General features: G+C 48.3%; 1 protein-coding gene and 1 long non-coding RNA gene across 7 annotated transcripts in view; one reads left to right on the top strand and one right to left on the bottom strand.

Moving 5' to 3' along the window:
- The window catches only part of KCNE3 (potassium voltage-gated channel subfamily E regulatory subunit 3), a 12,715-nt gene extending 4,552 nt beyond the window's left edge, over positions 1-8,163 (bottom strand). The window contains exons 1-5 of one of the 6 annotated variants that reach the window (XM_017885236.1): positions 8,001-8,093; positions 4,903-4,966; positions 3,711-3,807; positions 3,397-3,504; positions 2,631-2,775 (exon numbers count right to left, since the gene is read on the bottom strand). Coding sequence is in view for 1 of the 6 variants with exons in the window: in XM_017885235.1 (XP_017740724.1) it covers positions 8,001-8,083 (83 nt within the window). In the remaining 5 variants the exon portion in view is untranslated. Of the gene's footprint in view, positions 1-2,630; positions 2,776-3,396; positions 3,505-3,710; positions 3,808-4,902; positions 4,967-8,000 lie in introns of all 6 variants that reach the window. The other 5 variants (XM_017885237.1, XM_017885239.1, XM_017885238.1 and 2 more) reach the window with 5 other exon arrangements.
- LOC108537624 (uncharacterized) overlaps positions 1-17,549 on the top strand; it is a 72,743-nt gene extending 55,194 nt beyond the window's left edge. The window contains exon 3 of the long non-coding RNA XR_001887868.1: positions 16,795-17,549. This is a non-coding gene — a long non-coding RNA (uncharacterized LOC108537624). The remainder of the gene's footprint in view (positions 1-16,794) is intronic.
- The last annotated feature ends 1,568 nt before the right edge of the window (positions 17,550-19,117 follow it).

Raw genomic sequence — 19,117 nt, 5'->3', positions numbered from 1 at the left:
TTTTTTTGAGACGGAGTCTCACTCGTCACCCAGGCTGGAGTGCAGTAGCGTGATCTCAGCTCACTGCAAGCTCCGCCTCCTAGGTTCACACCATTCTCCTGCCTCAGCCTCCCGAGTAGCTGGGGCTACAGGCACCTGCCACCATGCCTGGCTAATTTTTTTGTATTTTTAGTAGAGATGTGGTTTCACCGTGTTAGCCAGGATGGTCTTGATCTCCTGACCTCGTGATCTGCCCGCCTCAGCTTCTCAAAGTGCTGGGATTACAGGCGTGAGCCACTGCGCCCAGTCAGAAAGAACATCTTAAAACAGACTTGCATCCATGTCTCTGAAAAACCATATGTCATTCCCTGTAAACAAGGCCCCACACTCACTTCCTTTAGGGAAGCCTCCGTTCAGTGCTCCCCACCCCTCAGCCACACTACACCGCCTTTATCATCACAGCCTTCCCTTCCCCCCGGCACTTAACATATAAGGCAATATGTGGCTATCCTCTTGTTTTTGATAAGGATATCATCAGGCCACATGCACCTGGTCAGCAGGGCTATGTCTCTTCCTCCAATCTGGAGGACTACCCTGAGACTGGGTGTTCTCCTTTCCCAGGGCACTACCCTGCGACTGGCTAGGTATTCCCTTTTTCTAGGGGACTGCCCTAAGACTGAATGGGTGTTATCCTTCTCTCAATAGTTTCTAGTAAAGATGTCCACTTTAAGGAATTCTCTATGGGCCAAGTATTCAGTCCTCCATCATATGGGCAGAACTGTTAACAAACTAAAGTTAACTAATGTGACTATTAACCATAAGATCTCTTCCCTGGAAAAGATGATCATTCTGACCATGATAAATATTCATCAATGGCTCTATGAAAGCAATTAGCCAGGACTGGGCAGCATTTTATGCAAGGCCTTTGGGGCCCTCTGCCATCTAGTACTTGTGCTGTCCTGTCTGGATGGAGGAGGGGAGAAGAACAAGAGCTCACTGAGTTAAGATCCAGGAGATATACGTTCTCATCTACTACCCCATGTGTCAGGCAAAAGATCTGTGGCTGCTTCTTTCCTCATGTCTGCCAATAGCAAGTAGGAGCAGCATGAGGAAATAAATAACTCAAAAAATCATCCAGATAGTTATCACCAATATGGGCCAGGCCCTGTGATGGGAGCTCGGGGTGGCTCAGATCCAGTGCCTTCGCCCAGATCCAGGGGCTCTGATATAATGCAGGGGACAAGCCAGGAGCTACTAAGGCTGAAAGGAATAAGTAATGGATACTGATCAGGGCTCAGAGAGTGTCCACAGTGATGGAGGCATTTGAGTTGGACCTTGAAGGGTTTTTAAGAGGCAGAGAAGACAAAGGAAGGCAACATGAGCAAAGGCGCAACAAAGTGTGTACATGTTTAGAAGAATGGAAAGTAGCATAAAGAGGTTGAAGTGTAAGATGTGTAGAAGAATAGTATAGAATGTGGGACAGGAGAGATAGGAGCCAGATCATGGGGAGCCTTGAGAGCCACGCTGTAGAGCTGAAACTTTATTCTGTAGCTAGGGAAGATAAAATGGTCAGATCTGTGCCTGGAAAGGATACTCTGGCTGTCATATGGACTGGAGGGAGCTGGAATTGAGGTAGTGAGCCCAGCTACAAGAGTCTTGAAATAGTTTAGTGCAAGATGCTGAGTCACGAGTTGGGGCAGAGAGGATAACAAAGTGGGGAAGTGGGGGTAGAGACAGATGTGAGACCTGAGGAGGAAACGGCTAAGTAAGGGTTGAAGGAGGAAGGGGCCTCAGGCAATTTCACAGGTAGACAACAAACAAACAGTGTAAGTGTCTGGAGGAGCCTACTTTGAAGGAAATAAGTTCCTTTCCCTGGTTGGGCTTCGGTTTCTTCATCTACCAAAAGAGATGACCATAGAGTTGTTGTGTGGTAGGTATAGAGTTTCAGTTTTGCAAGATGAAAAGGTTCTGGAGATCTGCTGCACAACAAGGTGAATCTAGTTAACACTACTGAGTGTACACTCAAGAATGACTAAGATGGTACATTTTTATGTTTGTGTGTATTTTAAGCACAATTTTAAAAAAATAGGCCAGGTGCGGTGGCTCACTCCTTTAATCCCAGTACTTTGGGAGGCTGAGGCGGGCGGGTCATCTGAGGTCAGGAGTTCGAGACCAGCCTAGCCAACATGGAGAAACCCCGTCTCTACTAAAAATACAAAAATTAGCCAGGCACATGCCTGTATTTCCAGCTGCTCAGGAGGCTGAGGCAGGAGAACCGCTTGAACTCAGGAGGCAGAGGTTGCAGTGAGCCGAGATCATGCCACTGCACTCCAGCCCAGGCAGCAGAGCAAGACCTCTGTCTCAAAAAAAGAAAAATGATCATCCTTGGCCTCCTCCTTCAAGGCTTGCTATGAGTATACACTTGTATTATACAGAAGATTAAAAACTTTTTATTTTCAAGAAGCAAATATGTACATATAGGTTTAAAAAAAAAGAATGGACGCAGCACATACTGTGAAGGTGAAAGCTCCTAGTCGTCCCGAGCTCCAATCTCAGGGCAGGGCAGTTACCATTCAGTTTTCTTAGGTATCATCGGAAAGGGGTTTTAACTGACAGGGAGAGGGAGGGAAATCTCAATCTGGAAGACTCACCAGCTGGCAAATCCGCTGGCTCTCAGTCAGTTTCAGGAGTCTCCTTGTGGACACACTAAGGCTCCTCAACCCCCAAGCCTCTTCAGGATGTCTCTGGACACATCTGAGATCTCAGTATTGACTTCGGAGCTGGGAAAGCCCAGAGCTAGAAAGCAGGAGAGAAGGCAGAAAAGGAAGGAACCAGGGTGGATTGCCCAAGGCCAGGCCCCAAGGATTGTGCAATAGTCCTGCTGTGGGCTCTGACCCCCTCCCACGGCCCCTCCCCTTCCTGCAGCAGCTGGGTCAGGCCAGCCTAGGGTTGCAGTTAAAGGAACTGTGCAGTGACCAAAGGGCCTCTGATTGCTGTCCCCCAACTCCAGACTTAGTGTCTTCATTGGGTGACTTCATGAGAAACCTGTTTAACATGTGGACTCCCACTCAGGGACCAGCTGATGGTGCAGCCTAAAACATTCCCTTTCCTAAGGGTTACCTTAGCAAGGGCCTTTTAGAATCCCAAGGGAAAAGACATGAGTGGGAGAATGCCAGCTGGCAGCTGCGTTGATATTTTACATAGGAACAAATGATGTGTTACCACCCAATCTATTCAGATAGACAGGATATGAACACGGTCACAGAATGAACACTATCTGTAGCAGAGCTTCGTTGTGAAAATTAAAGAACATCATGTAGTGCTTGGCACTAGACACTGCACAGATGGCGGTGGTTGTATTTTGTAGAGCAGAGGCTGGAAGGGCCTTCAGAGCCCATCTAGGCTATATGCCCTTACTTTACAGTGAAGGAAATGGAAACCCAGGGGGTTGTCCTGGCTCAGCTGCTCCTTGTGTGACTTTGGACATAAGACTTCCCTTTTCTGTGCCTCAGCTTCTGTCTGCATCTGCAAAATGAAGGGGTCCCAGTTGGTTCTAACGTCCTGTGATGATTTGAATCATGAAACCAAGCTGTGACACCATGGGAAGTTAGACAGGCTGATGGGAGAAGCATTTTGGAGGATTTCTAGAGCTTCTCAAATCCCAAGATAGAGAAGGCTGGGGACGTTTTCCTCACAAGTTAAGATGCTTCTGAGCCCTGGGACTGACTTACATCTAATATCTCAGCTGAGCCAAACTGAGGGATTTACTTGTTTTTCCTCTTCACAGCTCACCTGCCAGGATGATCCAGCCTGAGGAGGAGATAGACTCTGCAGAAAGTGGGAGAAGGGGACAGTGTGGAGGTCAGCGGGGGCTTTGAGGCAGTGTTCCATGAGGGGAATAAAGATTCATGAGACCTTTCACACCTCAGGGCCTCTCTGGATAGACTAGGATGTTTGTGATTCTGACAGGAGGAGGAAAGAGGCCATAGTTCCACACCTCTAGGTGCTGGGTTTGTGTGGGAGGGAGGGCCTGGGTGCAAGGGCCTCCTGTCTGAATTAGGAGAGGCAGAAAGCTGATGAAGGCACAGGTTGGTTCTCTGTGGGGCTCTGGGACTGCCTCTGGGGCTCAAGCTGGGGACTGGCAGTCAGGAACAGGGGAGTTTTGCCACTGTTTCTGAGTTCCTTGGCTTCCCTGTCCAGGAGAGTCCCCGATTACCAAGATCCTTGGATGGGGAAGACAGAGCTCCTGCCCTGGAGAGGTCTTGCCTTGAAATAGAAGATAGGCCAGTGAGGAAAGAAGGTGAGCAGATGGCCAAGCTGACAGGGACTTTAAGGATCTTCTAGAATCTAGATTCCAGGCCAACCCTCCATTTCGTAGATGAGGGAACTGAGGCTCAGAAGGGAGAAGTGACTAGTCCAAAATGACATGGCCCGTAAATGGCAGCACTCAGACAAGAACCCAGGTGTTTGGGGGTACTGTTCAGGTGCTCTTTCCACTACAAATGGCAGTGTTTCCTCACATCTAAGCTTCACATCACACCAGACACAGCCTCCTAGTGTCATGGGGCATCATCTCCTCTAACTTTGTTACTATGGCCTTTTCGTGCACCACAGATTCCCACCAATCTTAGTCAAGGACCCAGTGAGATGGAGCTTGGTAAGCTTCAGAGGAGGAGGTAGCCTTCCTTTATGCTCTCATCTCCCATGCACTCCGCTGCTCCAGACCTACTCCTGATTCCCTAGATGAGCCAGGTTCACTCTCTGTTCCTGCTATTTCCCACACATTAACAGGTTCTCACAAAATGCACTTGCCTTGCACTTGTCCAACCCCTATTTGGGGAATAAAGCTGTGATCTGAGGGATGAACTGGGGATCTTAGTGGGGTTTTCATTCAGGTTGCTCTGGGGAAAAGTGAAACTCTACCCTTGGGTCTTTCTTTCCCATTGCTCCATTTCAGCTCCTCTTTCCGAATGAGCGTCTTCAGTGTCTGGAAATGAAGTACAGAGAGGCAGGTAGAAAAAGTCACATAAAGCAGGTAGGTGATCCAAAGACAGCTCCTGGGGTGTACAGTTTTGCCACCGTCCCCTCAGTGGTCTTACCCCTCCTGTGGGCTGGAGAGCTGGTGGAGTGGGAGAGGAGTTGAAGGAGTAGCCCCTAGCATCCAGTTGGAAGGACAAAGGAATAGAATCTGAGCTGGAAGAAATCTTCATGATCATGTTGTTGGTGCAACCCCCTCATTCAACCAGTGGGAAAATAGACCCTCCTCCCCAAGGCAGTCACCTGCTTAAAGTCTCACAGCCCAGTAGTGGCAGAGTTGGAGCCAGAAACCAAGTATCTTGACTTCCCCTCCACAGACCTTTCCACTATAAGTTCCCTTCTGCCAGTAGGGCAGACTCTAAACTCTTCTGATTACCACTGAAGCGCCTTGAAATGTGACTCTGGCACTGGCCTCATCTCCCCACAGCTCTTCTCAGTGGCCTGCACCCATGACACTGAACTACAGGCCACTCTCCAAATACTCCTTGCACTTGCACATCTCTTGCCTTTGTTCATGCTGTTTTCTTAAACAAGAATGCCCTTCCTCTTTTTGCCTGCCCAGCAAACTCCTACTCATCCTTCAAGACCCAGCTCTAATTCATCTCTGTAGACCTTCTCCTGGGACACCTCCTTCCTCACTCCCTAGCCAGTTAGTCTCTCCCTCTTGTTTTTTTTCCCAAAAGTGCTTTGCACGAAGCCTTATTAGAGCACTATGCTGTACTGACATTGTGTGTGTGTGTGTGTGTGTGTGTGTGTGTGTAACTGTACTTTGAGGTAAGAGGGCAGGGTCCTGTGCCTCATACATTTCTTTATTTCCCAGCCCTGATACCTAGCAGGCATTCAAGAATAAATGAATCAATGCCTCTTCTCTAAGAACATTCCTCTGCTCTGGCACACACATATACATTCATGAAAACAGCTTACAATATTTAAAAAGCAACCTCCAGGGAAGGGCAAAACAGATTTCATTTGGTCTGGGGAAGGGATGGCTCAAAGAAAAGAAGTCATCTCAGTCAGGTGGGGTGAGTCACAGGAGGAGGAATTCTAAGCTTTCTTTGGAAGCCCAGATGCTCCCTGCACCTGGACCCCATTCAATCCAAAGGGCAAACATTCTTGGCCTCAAAACACCAGCAATGGCTTTGCAACCCTCTTCCCTGTGTACCTACCCAGGGTGTGGCTACATACACCCACCCACTGCACACACACACACACAGTCCAACTCCCCGGTCCTTCGGCCTGTGATCTTGCCGTTCAAGTGTTCCTTTCATGAGTCTAATCTTGGCTGTATTCTTGGCTCTGTGTCCTTGAGCACTGCATTTACTTCCTCTGAACCTCATCTATAAGATGGGGATAATGATCCCTGCCCTGCCTAACTCACATGAGAACTGGAGGAGACAAGAGATGGGAAAGTTTTAGAAATTGCAAACATACAAGAAAATTATCAGGCAGCCTGGTCACACTGTTTCCTTTTCTGTCTCCATATCTTTCCTTTCCCCCCATATTATCAAGAACAGCCATCTCTATGTCTCCTTTCCCACCCCAGCTCTCCTAGCCTCAGAAGCAACCAGGAGGTTCTTATTATTCTTCTTGATTCCCAGGAACCTCACCTTCTCCAGAAGCCTTCCTTGTTTCCCACCCTCTCTGATCATCCCTGCAGTCCTTTATCATTGAGGGGTACATTCCGTAGTCCTGTAGCTGGTGGAGAACACATCAGAGGGGGAATCAGGAGACCTGGGTTCCTGCCCCTACTATGCCAACACGTCTAGTCATGCATTTTGGTTGAGTATCACTCTAGGCCTCATTTTCCTCATCAATAAGATGGAGTTTCTTGTCTTTCTTCCCTCTCAGAAGGTATTTTGACCACTGGCACATTAAATTTATGGACGTGCTTTGAGAGGTATGGAGTAAGTGAGGGATGGAGAAGGTGATGGTTATCATCTCAAGGAGTCAAGAAAATCTGAAAGCAGTTTCCAGACCCCCAGCATGGGTCTCCTCCATCAGGAACAGACAAAGTGGACGGATGCAAGGAAATAAGGAGGCGCTCACACGTTTACAATATGCCTTTGTAGGTGAAGTGGAGAGAGCCCTGGGCTAGGACTGAGGAAACTTCGGTTCTAATTCTGTTTGGTCTCTGTTGTAACCTTAGGTAAATCATCTCCCCTGGGGTATCAGTTTCCTTATATGCAAATTAGTGGGGAGCGGGAGAGGATTTTAGGAGGGGATACTTCGGTGGGCTTTCATGCAAGGACTAAACTCACTTATTTTCGAGATAAGAGACTCCCAGGTCCAATCCCCCTTTCTCCTGTCCCACGGGGTATGCAGGCAACAGGAGCAGGAGGCCCATTTTACAAATGGTGACCCAAGAAAAGCGAGCGCAAGGCGCAGAGCTGAGGGGTGACTGCCCGGGTTTACACAGCCTGTAAACTAGAACTCAAGTCTCCCGACTCCCAGCCTCGACCTATGTTACTGGCAGCAGAAAATGATTTGGGGAGTCCCCAGCTTTCCCGGGACTAGGTGAGACAGGGTGAGGGACACAGTGTGGTAGAGGGAATGGGCAAGTCAGCTCCGCAGAGCCAGTGGCCCCGGCCAAATAAAACTGTGCTGGGTCCTGAAGTGTCGTTTCTGCGCGTGCACTGGCTGCCAGCCGCAGGTGTTCGCTTGCACTCCTGTGGGTGTGGAGGAACTTTTCTTGCCGCCGTCTTGAGGGCTGGGAGTAACGGCGCAAGTCCCCACTGTTTCCAGACGGGGCGCGCAGAGCCCAGCTCCCTACTCCCACATGCTGCTCCGCGATCACTGGGCTCGGGAGGATCGGGGAGGACCCTGGAGGACTTGCTCGGTATTTGCAGCGCCCACCCCTGCCCCACTCCCCGTCGGTTCCACAGTCTCATGGAGAGCGCGCCGTGACCCTTGGAAGGGAGGCGGGAAGACCCCTCACTTGCACCCCAGGCTGTAGCTCAGCCTTCCCAGCTCAGTGGGTGCCTTACCTGTCTCTCAGCAAGGCTCTGGGGCGCCCGTTTGCTCGCTGGCCTCTGACCGAGGGTGACCCAGGCACTGCGACCCTGTGCATTCCACCGGCCCCGTTCCACTCCGCGGGTGCCCGGCACCGCCCAGCGCGCTCTCTGGCTCTGGGCTCCCACCCGCGCTCGGCTCCCTTTTCCCTCCCCCAGGCGTCCCCTCCCCCGGCCCCGCCCGGGCCCCAGCACACCCACTTCTCCCGGGGCTGGCCTTGAGTGCCTCCGCCCAGCTCCTTGGCCTCCGCCGGCTGTGGGCTACGACCCTTCCGTCCCCTGCAGCGCCTGCTTCCTGGACCAGAGACCGAAAGCCTCTCGCTCCTCTGGGCCTCAGCAAGCCCAACATGAGGCCGATCTCCAGGGGCCGACTTTGCTGCGGTGTGGCTGTGTGGTGGTGGGCGAGTAGCTGCCCCTCACCGGGACTTGGCCTCGCTGTACGGTTGGTATAGTTCCACCATGCATTCTTCACAGGCTTATGGTTGGGGTCAGATGAGACCTTTGAGTCCAAAGTATTAAAACCAAAGGGTCAACAGCAAATTAATATGATTCTTACACAAACTTTTCTACATAGGATGCAGAGGCCCAGTTGGAGAAGGGATTTGCCCAGGTGGCAGAGCCCAGACCCAAAATCTGCTACACACCCCTCTCTCTCTGAGTAGCACCAGCAGGTGTTTCCTCCATCAAGCCTCAAAACTTCCTGACGGTGCCTGGCCAACTTGTGTACCGCCACACCTTACTCATCTCTGTCCCACAACAGTTTATTTTCCACCACCATGCCCTCACTCAAACTGTTGTTTCCTCGCTGGTGACATTGCAGGCTTCAGAGAACTGGGGCAGCTGGGGAATAAAAGCCAGGAGGCTAGTGGCAGAGGAAAGAACAGTTCCAGAGAATTTCTCCCAGGGACCCTGTGGAGCACCCTTTTACCAGCTCACTGCCTCAGAATAATTAATAACAGCCTCAGGCCAGCTCTCTCACTCCCTTGCAGAGGTCTGCTCCAGGATATCTGAGGCACGTACTCTCAATTACAGAATCTCAGAATATATCTAAGGCATATTGTACCCACCTTGTTTTGATCCAACTATTCCTTTTTCTCAATCTGGAGATCACCTCTTAGAAAAGTCATCCTTATCACCTAAGCTTGCAATCTCATTTTTCCTTTTTCTTTTTTTCTTTTCTTTTCTTTTTTGAGACAGGATCTCACTGTGTCACCCAGACTGGAGTACAGTGGAGTGATTATGGCTCACAGCAGCCTTGAACTCCTGGGCTCAGGTGATCCTCCTCCCTCAGCCTCCTGAGTAGCTGGGACACACCACCATGCCTGGCTAATTTTTGTATTTTATAGAGACTGGGTTTTTTCATGTTGCCCAGGCTAGTCTCGAACTCCTGGGCTCAAGTGACCTGCCCACCTCCACCTCCCAAAGTGCCAGGATTACAGGCATGAACCACTGTGCCTGTCCTGCCTCAGTTTTCAATCTGCCTAAGAATCCCCATGGGAGTTTGTTTTACTGAGTAGACTCTTGGGCTTCACTCCAGAGGTTCTAATTCAGGACATCTGGAGTGGAGCCCAGAAATCAGCATTTTTAAACAAGATTTCCAAATGACTCTGATGCAGATGGTTCTTGAGACTAGCCATGCAGTCCTGGCTTGGTCAGGGTTCCTTCTCAGATCCTGCCCATGGCCTTGCATTTACTCTGTAGGACTGTTTATGACAGTTATAGAAAGAAACCATTTGTCCACCTCATCTGCTAGGTTGTGAGTTCTTTGAAGATAGGGATTGTCTTTTGTTCTAATAAAATCTTAGAACCAAAGTCTTAGAATCATATCTTAGGATTCTAGAATGTAAACTGGAAGAATTCTCACAAGTTTCCTAGTCAAATCCCTCATGAGCCTAACAGATCCTCCCATTTCTTTATTTTTGGAAACATATCACCCAGGCTGGAGTGCAGTGTGCGATCTCAGCTCACTGCAACCTCTGCCTCCCAGGTTCAAGCAATTCTTGTGCCTCAGCCTCCTGAGTAGCTGGAATTATAGGTGTGCCAAAATATCCAGATAATATTTGTGTTTTTAGTAGAGATGAGGTTTTGCCATGTTAGCCAGGCTGGTCTTGAACTCTTGACCTCAAGTAATCTGCCTGTCTTGGCCTCCCAAAGTGTTGGGATTACAGGCGTGAGCCACCACACCCCACCTCTATTTCATTTTTGACATGAGGCTATCCAGCTTCTCTTGCACACCTCTAGGGAGCTCACTGCCTGCAAGGCAGCCAGACAGCTCGGACTGTTAGGATATTCTCACATTTTAACAAAAACTGCCTCTTGTTGACTTCTATCCTTTGGTCCTTGCACCCATTGGAGACATAAAATAGAAGTCTGATCTGTGTTCCCTTTTACAGTCCTTCAAGAATTTAAGGTCGGCCAGGAGCAGTGGCTCCTGCCTGTAATCCCAGCACTTTGGGAGGCCAAGGTGGGTGGATCACTTGAGCCTAGGAGTTCAAGACCAACCTGGGTAACATAGTGAGACCTCATTTCTACAAACAGTACAAAGATTAGCTGGGCATGATGCCATGTGCCTATAGTACCAGCTACTTGAGATGCTGAGGTGGGAGGATTGCTTGAGCCCAGAAGGTCGAGGCTGCAGTGAGCCGAGATTGTGCCACTGCACTCACTACAGCCTGGACAACAAAGTGAGACCCTATCTCAAGAAAAAAAATTGTTGGGCACAGTGGCTCATGTCTGTAATCCCAGCACTTTGGGAGGCGGGCGGATCATGAGGTCAGGAGTTCAAGACCAGCCTGGTAAATATGGTGAAGCCCCATCTCTACTAAAGATACAAAAAAAAATTAGCTGAGCGTGGTGGCATGCACCTATAATCCCAGCTACTCAGGAGGCTGAGGCAGAAGAATCACCTGAACCCAGGAGGCAGAGGTTGCAGTGAGCCAAGATTGCACCACTGCACTCTAGCCTGGGTGACAGAGCGAGACTCCATCTCAAAGAAAAAAAAAAAGTAGAATTTAAGGTCTATCCTTTACTCCCCCTTCTCTGGGGTGAGGATAAAGCAAGAACCATGTCAGGGAAAGCAGCTGGGCCTTGGAAAGGGGGCTGAGCTGCCTCATGTTCCCCAGCTGTGCCCCGGAGCCTTGCCAGGAGGCTTAGATGAAGTGATGTGTATAATATGCCTAGAGCCGGGCCTAGCATGAGGCATAGGCTTAATAATGGCAGCTTCTATTGTCATTGGATGAGAAAGAGCAGGAGGAAACAGAGTTCCTGTCCCTGGGGATCTCTAGTCTGACAGGGACTTCAAGGAGCTCCCTAATCCAAAGACATTGGAGACATGGCCCTGACCCTGGGATGGGGAAGATGGGGGAGTGGGGTGGATGGTGTTTGAGGGTAGGATGAGCTGATTGAAGGGATAAGGGGAAGACTCACCTAGAGATATGCTGCCAACAAGTCTTGGCTTAAATGCCACCTTCTTGGTGAGGCCTTCCCTGAGCATCCAGTTTATAAATGCTAATTCCTCCTTTCTCCTGTCTCCCTACCTCCATCCCCTGCCTCACTTTTCAGTAACACCTTACCAGATGATTCTGATCTATTTCACTTACTTAAAAAAACAAAGTCTTTTGTTGTTGTTCTTGCTGCATCTTCACCTGAGGCTTATAGCTCCCTCTGCCCTCAGCCCTCTCTTAGAGCTCTCCCTGAGTCTAGATTCCTGTAACCACCTCCTTCTCTTTCCTCTTCAGGCCTAGGGGTGGTAGTGATGCCCAAGTGCTTTCAGCTCCAGGCTATCTCACAACCCCTGTGGTTTCCCCACTCCCTGCACATCTCTGAATAGAGCCTTCTTGAATTATCCATATGAGATAGCCATCTTCTTCCTGCAGGACCTGACTGGCACAGAGGCCCACTTTCTCTGCTCCTACAGCCCCTTGGGCTTTCCTCTCACACAACATTTACCATTCTGTGTTACAATTGTCTCCTCTATCGGTTGACTCCACACCTAGAACATAAATTCATCGAGGGCACCAAGACATTCCCAGCACCAAGCCTAGCACAGAGGAGAATGAGTGAGTGAATAACGGTCATGAGAGGGAAGACCCCTAGGAATTATGTTATCAGAGAAAGCTTCCAAGAAGAGATAGAACCTGAGAGAGCCTCAAAGGTCAGTAGGAGACTTTTTCAACCTGTGGCCCAAAACTTTCCTCTGAGCATCAAACTCCCGTATCCAACAACCTCCCTGATGTCTCTGTTTGGATAACGTGGGGACCGGAACTCTTGACTTCTTTCCCTTTCAATTTTCTATGTCTCAGTCAATGGCACCATCATCCACCCAGATCCCTGTTTGTTTTCTTCATAGAACTCAACCCAATCTTCTGTTTATCTGTTTGGGGCCTGCCTTTCCCATTGGACTGGAAGCGCTATGAGAACAGAGACCAGTTGTGTCTTTTCCACCATGGTATCCCTTGAGTTACATCTTGACTTTTCAGTGCACCTAACCAGATGACTCTGATATATTTGAGGTTTCTAACTCAAGGTCTAGGAAGTGGGGGGGAAATGTTGAGAGAGTGAGTGTGGATGGTACCTGTCAACAGTTTCAGAAGCCTGGGTCACTGGGGGGAAATGCAATGTGACTCACAGAGGAAGTTTAACAGTCACATCAAGTTACTTTATTTCATTACTCATGAGGAGCCCGTGTCTGTGCCTCCAGGGTCTTATCTCCTCCTGGCTTATCAGTTTGGTCCTTAATCCCTTGCATTCCCCAAATCTGAAATGCTACAGCCCAGAAATCAGCTCGTTTCCTCTTCTCTATCCCCTCTTCTTCTCTGTCTTCCAAATCCCTCTCTAAGGGGAGTGCTACGTCCTTCTCACTGATGTGTTTATGAGGTGTCTGAAGATGTGCATTCTGGATTCTCATTCTGATTCCAACAGCAAATATTCATCTTTGGCGGAACTACTTGTCCTCTCTGGACCTGTTTCCCTCTCTGCACAGGATGGTGTGAGACTGTCTGATCTCTAGGGTTCCTACCAGATCTGACCTTCTTCAAGACTCAGCCTTGTGGGGAGGGACAGGCATCACACCACAGTTCTTAGCTCAGACAGGTATGGTGGCTCTTCATAGTCGCAAAAGCATCTTCACACTTGCTGTCTCATTTGGTCCTTTGGAGTCTAGGCTGGAGTCCAAACAGTGGACTTGCCTCTAATTGACTTCATGAATTTGGGCAATTTCTTCTTCTGAAACTCAGTTTCCTCTTCTGAAAACAGGGTCAGTAATACATCCTTATGGATTTGTTATTTGCTGCAAATATTGTGCTTAGAACAGCTCTGGACCCTCATGAGTTGGACTGGCGAGAGGCAAGTGAGGGGCCCAGCACAGTGGCTCATGCCTGTAATCCTGGCACTTTGGGAGGCCGAGGTGGGTGGATTACCTGAGGTCAGGAGTTCAAGACCAGTCTGGCCAACATGGTGAAACCTATCTCTATTAATAATACAAAAAATTAGCTAGGCGAGGTGGCGGGCACCTGTAATCCCAGCTACTTGGGAGGCTGAGGCAAAAAAATTGCTCAAACCTAGGAAGCAGAGGTAGCAGTGAGCTGAGGTCACGCCATTGCACTCCAGCCTGAGTGACAGAGCGAGACTCTGTCTTGGAAAAAAAAAAAAAAAAAAAAAGCATAGGCAAGTGAGGTGGAATTGAGCTGAATACCAATAACTCCTCCCAGGTTTCCAGCATTTTGCAAGGCTTAGCACATCCTGTCCATCCTCTAACTGTGGATTAGGGCTGTATGTCACCAGGGTCCAGGTAGGAAACAGTTGGCACCCTGAAAATGGGTAATTTAGAGTGTGGTGAGGGCTTAGAAAATCAAGACAAAATAGTGCAGTATGTCTGGCTAGCAACAGTGAGGATGGAAACTACTTGGGCTAACAGGGCGAGGGGAGGAAGGGGTTATTACTGGAACTCAGAGAGGGCAGTGGAGGGGAGGGCATCAGGACTGGAGCTGTGGCCTTTGGTAGAGGCTAACCTCTCACAGGGAGAGAGCCAGGGGAACAAGCACATTTCCCTCTCTCCCCTCCCATCCTGTGGTCTTCTACCACTGCCTTCTGTTGGCTCAACCCAGACTGAAGCTCCAGAGTCAGGCAGCCTACTGTGAGTGGAGAAGGGTGGTGAGCCCATGCAGGACAAGTGGAAGGATCCAGCACAGGCAGTGCATCTGTCAGATGGGTAGGGTCCTTCCCTGTTCCTTTTCAGCCTGCTCCAGGCAAGGGGTGGGAGGAAGGAGTAGGAGAACTAAGGAATGCGGGTGGAGGATGCAAGCTTGGGTTTTCACCCCAGAAAGGAGCAGGAGGGGACAATCTCAGTTCTTCAAATACTCACATGCTCTGTGTCATCTTCAGGCCTTTGCTTATGCTGCTTTCTCTGCCTGGAACACCCTACCCTTCCTCCTGGGGCAGGCTAACTCACCCTTAGATGCTACTTCCTCCTGGAAATCTCCCCTGCCCTAAATTAGATGCCTTTGTCTGTGTCCCCTGATGGCTCCCATCCCACGAGTCTCCCCTTTTTCATATGTATCATCCTTGTGTAAGTCCCTGTTCTTGGGAAGAATGGCCCTGACTGCATGGAAAACAGTCTCTTACTGGGAGAGCCCCTAGTCCAAGAGGGAGCAATAGGTAAAGCAGCCCCTGGGGGGATCAGAGTGCTGTTTGTTTTTTGGTGCTTCTAATCTTCTACCTTCAAAGTTATCAATGTTTAGAAAACAAGCAACAGATGTGGGTGTCTTTACTGGAGCTCTGGCTGAACCCACAGAGAAAGGAGGGATTCCCTAATTATTCTCTGTGATAAGAGACCACCTGGATGGTGCTGACACAGGCACAAGCCAAGAAAGGGGTCAGCCAGGGATCATCAGCTCTGGGACCCTGGGCCAAGTCACTGCCTCACTTTGAGCCTCTGTGTTCCTCACTTACACAAGAATCTTGGTCCTGCAAACCTTGCAGGTTTCCAAGGAGCAAATGGATTCGTGGCCGAGAAGGCACATGAAATGCTTATTATTGCCTTCCCCTCAGACCAGGAGCTCCTGGAAGGAGGGGCTGTACCTCAGATGTTATGCATATTTGTTATCCCACCTAAGTAAATAGGACAGTGTGGCAGTAAAACAAAGCAAAAAAAGTGTTGACACTGACTTAAGCTTTATTTTTAGAAGAATGTGTTTGAGGCTATTTTGGATTCTCCCAGAAACAGGCCCTGGGACATGGATTTGAGTACAAGTGGTTCATGTGTGACGTGATCCCGGGAAACACAATTAGGAGAGTGGGAAAGTAACACAGGAGTGAACGGAACCTTTAATAAGGTGTACCTTTAGCAAGCTTAGCCCTGCTAGGGAACCCTAGAGGCCTGGGTAGAACACATCCAGAGTTACCTCTCATTAGAGGCAAGGGGGTTAGGGGAGTCAGTCATTGGCCGAGGGCTGCTCGAGGGACATGAATTCTCCAGCATGTCTAGCCTGACACATGGGTTGATAGCCCTGGTCCCTCCAAAAGTCCTGAGACAAAATGTGCGGATGCTGGCAGGTAGAAATAGACACTGAAATGTCTATTTCTTTTCTTCTTCTTCTTCTTCTTTTTTTTTTTTTTTTTTTTTTTTTTTTTGAGACAGGTGCTCACTCTGTCACCCCGGCTCCAGGCTGGAGTGCAGTGGTGATGATCTTGGCTCATTGCAGACTTCACTTCCTGGACTCAAGCAATCTTTTCGCCTCAGCCTCCCAGGTAGCTGGGACTACAGGTGCATGCCACCATGCCTGGCTAATTTTTGCATTTTTTGTAAAGACAGGTTTTTGCCACGTTGCCCAGGCTGGTCTTGAACTCCTGAGCTCAAGTGATCCTCCTGCCTCGGCCTCCCAAAGTGCTGGTATTATAGGAGGGTGCCACTGCACCCAGCCTGAAATGTCTATTTCCAACAGACATTTGAATTGGCACTGAAATGGAAGGGCCAGACAAATATACATGGGGCACCTAAAGCACCTGCTGTAGTCTGGAGCAAACAGGCACTTGAGTTCCCCAGAACAGCTTCACACCTCAGAAACTCTCATGCTTCTTATTCTGCCTGGAACATACCATGTCTTCTTATCTATCCAAAAATTCTTTACTTATCTTCTGAGGCCATCGTGGACGTCTGATGTCTTGGCCTTCCCAGAATTCCTTCTTTTGGGAACGGAACCTCTCTCTTCCTTTTGGGGAGTCACCCTTCCCTCCCTTGCTCTCAGCCCATATAGTTGAGGTGGGGCTAAGCCCCATCTGTTGGTTCCAAGGGGGTCATGACCCTCCTTGGAGCAGTGATTTATCCAGAATCCTTCCTGGGCCTCTTAGGCTGAATGTATACGAAAGTAGGGGTGGCTAAGCTATAGATTCTAAGTGTGGTGTGACCAACAGCCATCTTTGGCACCACACAGGACAGAGTGAAGCCAATTCTGAGGTCAGCAGAGCTAAGGGATAGAGGAAGAAAAACCAAGTCCTGATGCCATTGTTTGAGTCTCTGGATCAATCTGTGCCTGAAGTCTATCCACAGACTTTTCAGTTATGAGATCTAAAATATTCTCTTTTCACTTGAGCTAGTTTGAGCTGGGGTTCTTGTTACCTACAACCTAAAGTCCTCACTAATTCAGTGTCACTTTGAGCCTTTCCTGTCCTCATCCTCCCTTTTAAGACTTAGTACTTCTTTTATGTCCCCACGGTTCCCTATGCAAGCTTCTCTCAGTGTGTGTAACACTTTACTGCATGTGTTTGTTTACAGGTGTATCTTCTCTACAAGGCGGTGAACTCCTTGAAGATGGACCAAGTTGGATCCATCTTTGTCCTCAGGGTCCAGCACAGGCTTGAACCTGGCCATTCCATACCATACATGTTGTCTTCAACTCCAAGCTGCATAGATTAAGGGCACATTGGCCAATTGGAGCCTATGGAGATGAGGACAGTGGTGTGGGGTCTGGAAGCCATGAAGAACATAAGAAGAATAAGGAATGTTTAACTTGAAGAAGAGACCACTTCTGAGACAATCCATTCTCTGATTCCACAGACTGTTTCTGGGCACCTCCTCTGTGGAAGGCCCGGGACTAGGGGCTGAAAAGGCCACAGATGACACAGCTATAGTCCCTGCCTGGGGAGCCCACAGTCTGGATGGGATCAGGCACAGAAACAAGGAACTATAATAGAGTGTGGTCAGTACCACTAGAAAGGGATGTAGCGTGTGGCCAGGGAAGTCCTCTTAGTGCAGGGGGGACAGAATTATGACAATGTTGGTGGCATTTTAGCTTTGAGGAGTAACTTTCTAACAATCAGAACTATCCAAGAATGGAAGGCTGCCTCAGGAGATAGTAAGTGCTCTGTGTCTGGAGAGATGTGTGAGCAGGGCTGGGACAACCACTTAACAGACTGGGTATGTATTTTTTCTTTTTTATCACTTTATTTTCAAATTGTCTATGTCTTTTAATGTTAAAGTATGTTTTTTGATAATAACATAGAATTGCTTGCATTTATAAAAGGTCAACAAATGCTGCCTTTTAATGAGAGTATTTAATCCATTTACATTAAATTAGTATGTTTGGATTTATCTATCATGGTGTTTGATTTCTATTTCTGTTTTCAGATTTTCGTTTCTCTACCTTTAGTTGGAAAATTATTTTTATTCAATTTTATCTCCTATGTGAATTATCATTAATAATTTAATTTGTGTCACCACTATTGAATTTCTGCTTATGTCCATTTGTCTTATTTTTGGTGGTTGCTGTATAGATGCATATGCATCTTCTTTTTATCATTACTTGCCTGCCAAAAATACTCTTGTATTTAGGAATATAAGAATCTTGGTCAGGCGCGGTGGCTCATACCTGTAATCCCAGCACTTTGGGAGGCCGAGGAGGGCTGATCACAAGGTCAGGAGTTTGAGGCCAGCCTGGCCAATATGGTGATACCCGATCTCTACTAAAAATACAAAAATTAGCCAGGCATGGTGGCAGGTGCCTGTAGTCCCAGCTACGTGGGAGGCTGAGACAGAAGAATGACTTGAACCAGGGAGGCAGAGGTCACAATGAGCCAAGATCGCACCACTGCACTTCAGCCTGGATGACAGAGCAAGACTCCATCTCAAAAAAAAAAAAAAAAAAAAATAATAATCTTAAAACAGTATACTTATAACTTTTTTTTTTTTTTTTTTTAATGAAACAGTTTTGCTCTGTCACCCAGGCTATAGTGCAGTGGTGCGATCTCGGCTCACTACAACCTCTACCTCCTGGGTTCAAGATATTTTCCTGCCTCAGCCTCCCAAGTAGCTGGGACTACAGGCACGTGCCACCACTCCCGGCTAATTTTTATATTTTTAGTAGAGACAGGGTTGGCCAGGCTGGTCTCAGACTCCTGACCTCAAGTGATACACCCACCTCGGCCTCCCAAAGTACTGGGATTACAGGCATGAGCCACTGTGCCCTGCCTTAAAACGATATATGTCTGAATACCACCCTACTATCTTCATGGTTATATACTTTACGTTCATATCTGCTATAAATTCCACATTATGTTGTATTATTTTGGCTTTATGGTAGTTATGTTCTATAAAGTTGTTGAAATCATGAACACTGAACCATGGCTCCTAGAGGAAATGAAGAGTTAGGTTCCTGTTTGTCTCTGGTCACAACATTTTCTTTTTTCTTTTTGAGATGGAGTCTCACTGTGTTGCCCAGGTTGGAGTGCAGTGGTGCCATCTCAGCTCACTGCAACCTCTGCCTTCCAGGTTCAAGCGATTCTCCCACCTCAGCCCACCGAGTAGTTGGGATTACAGGTGCACACCACCACACCCAACTAATTTTTGTATTTTTAGTAGAGACGAGGTTTCAACATGTTGGCCAAGCTGGTCTCGAATTCCTGGCCTCAAATGATCCGCCTGCCTTAGCCTCCCAAAGTGCTGGGATTACAGGCATGAGCCACCATGCCTGGCCTATTTTCATTAATTGAAAAATGCATATCCTTGTTTTATGTGTGTTTCCATTTAGAAACATCTTATTTCAAATATATTGTTGATTCATGAACACTGAACTCACAGCCAACTGCATTATGAGTCGTGC

Source organism: Rhinopithecus bieti, unplaced genomic scaffold, assembly GCF_001698545.2.
Source record: "Rhinopithecus bieti isolate Rb0 unplaced genomic scaffold, ASM169854v2 scaffold_14549, whole genome shotgun sequence".
Taxonomy (NCBI): Eukaryota; Metazoa; Chordata; class Mammalia; order Primates; family Cercopithecidae; genus Rhinopithecus; species Rhinopithecus bieti.
Note: the sequence above shows the minus strand (reverse complement) of the source record. Positions and strands in the feature narration are given on the sequence as shown.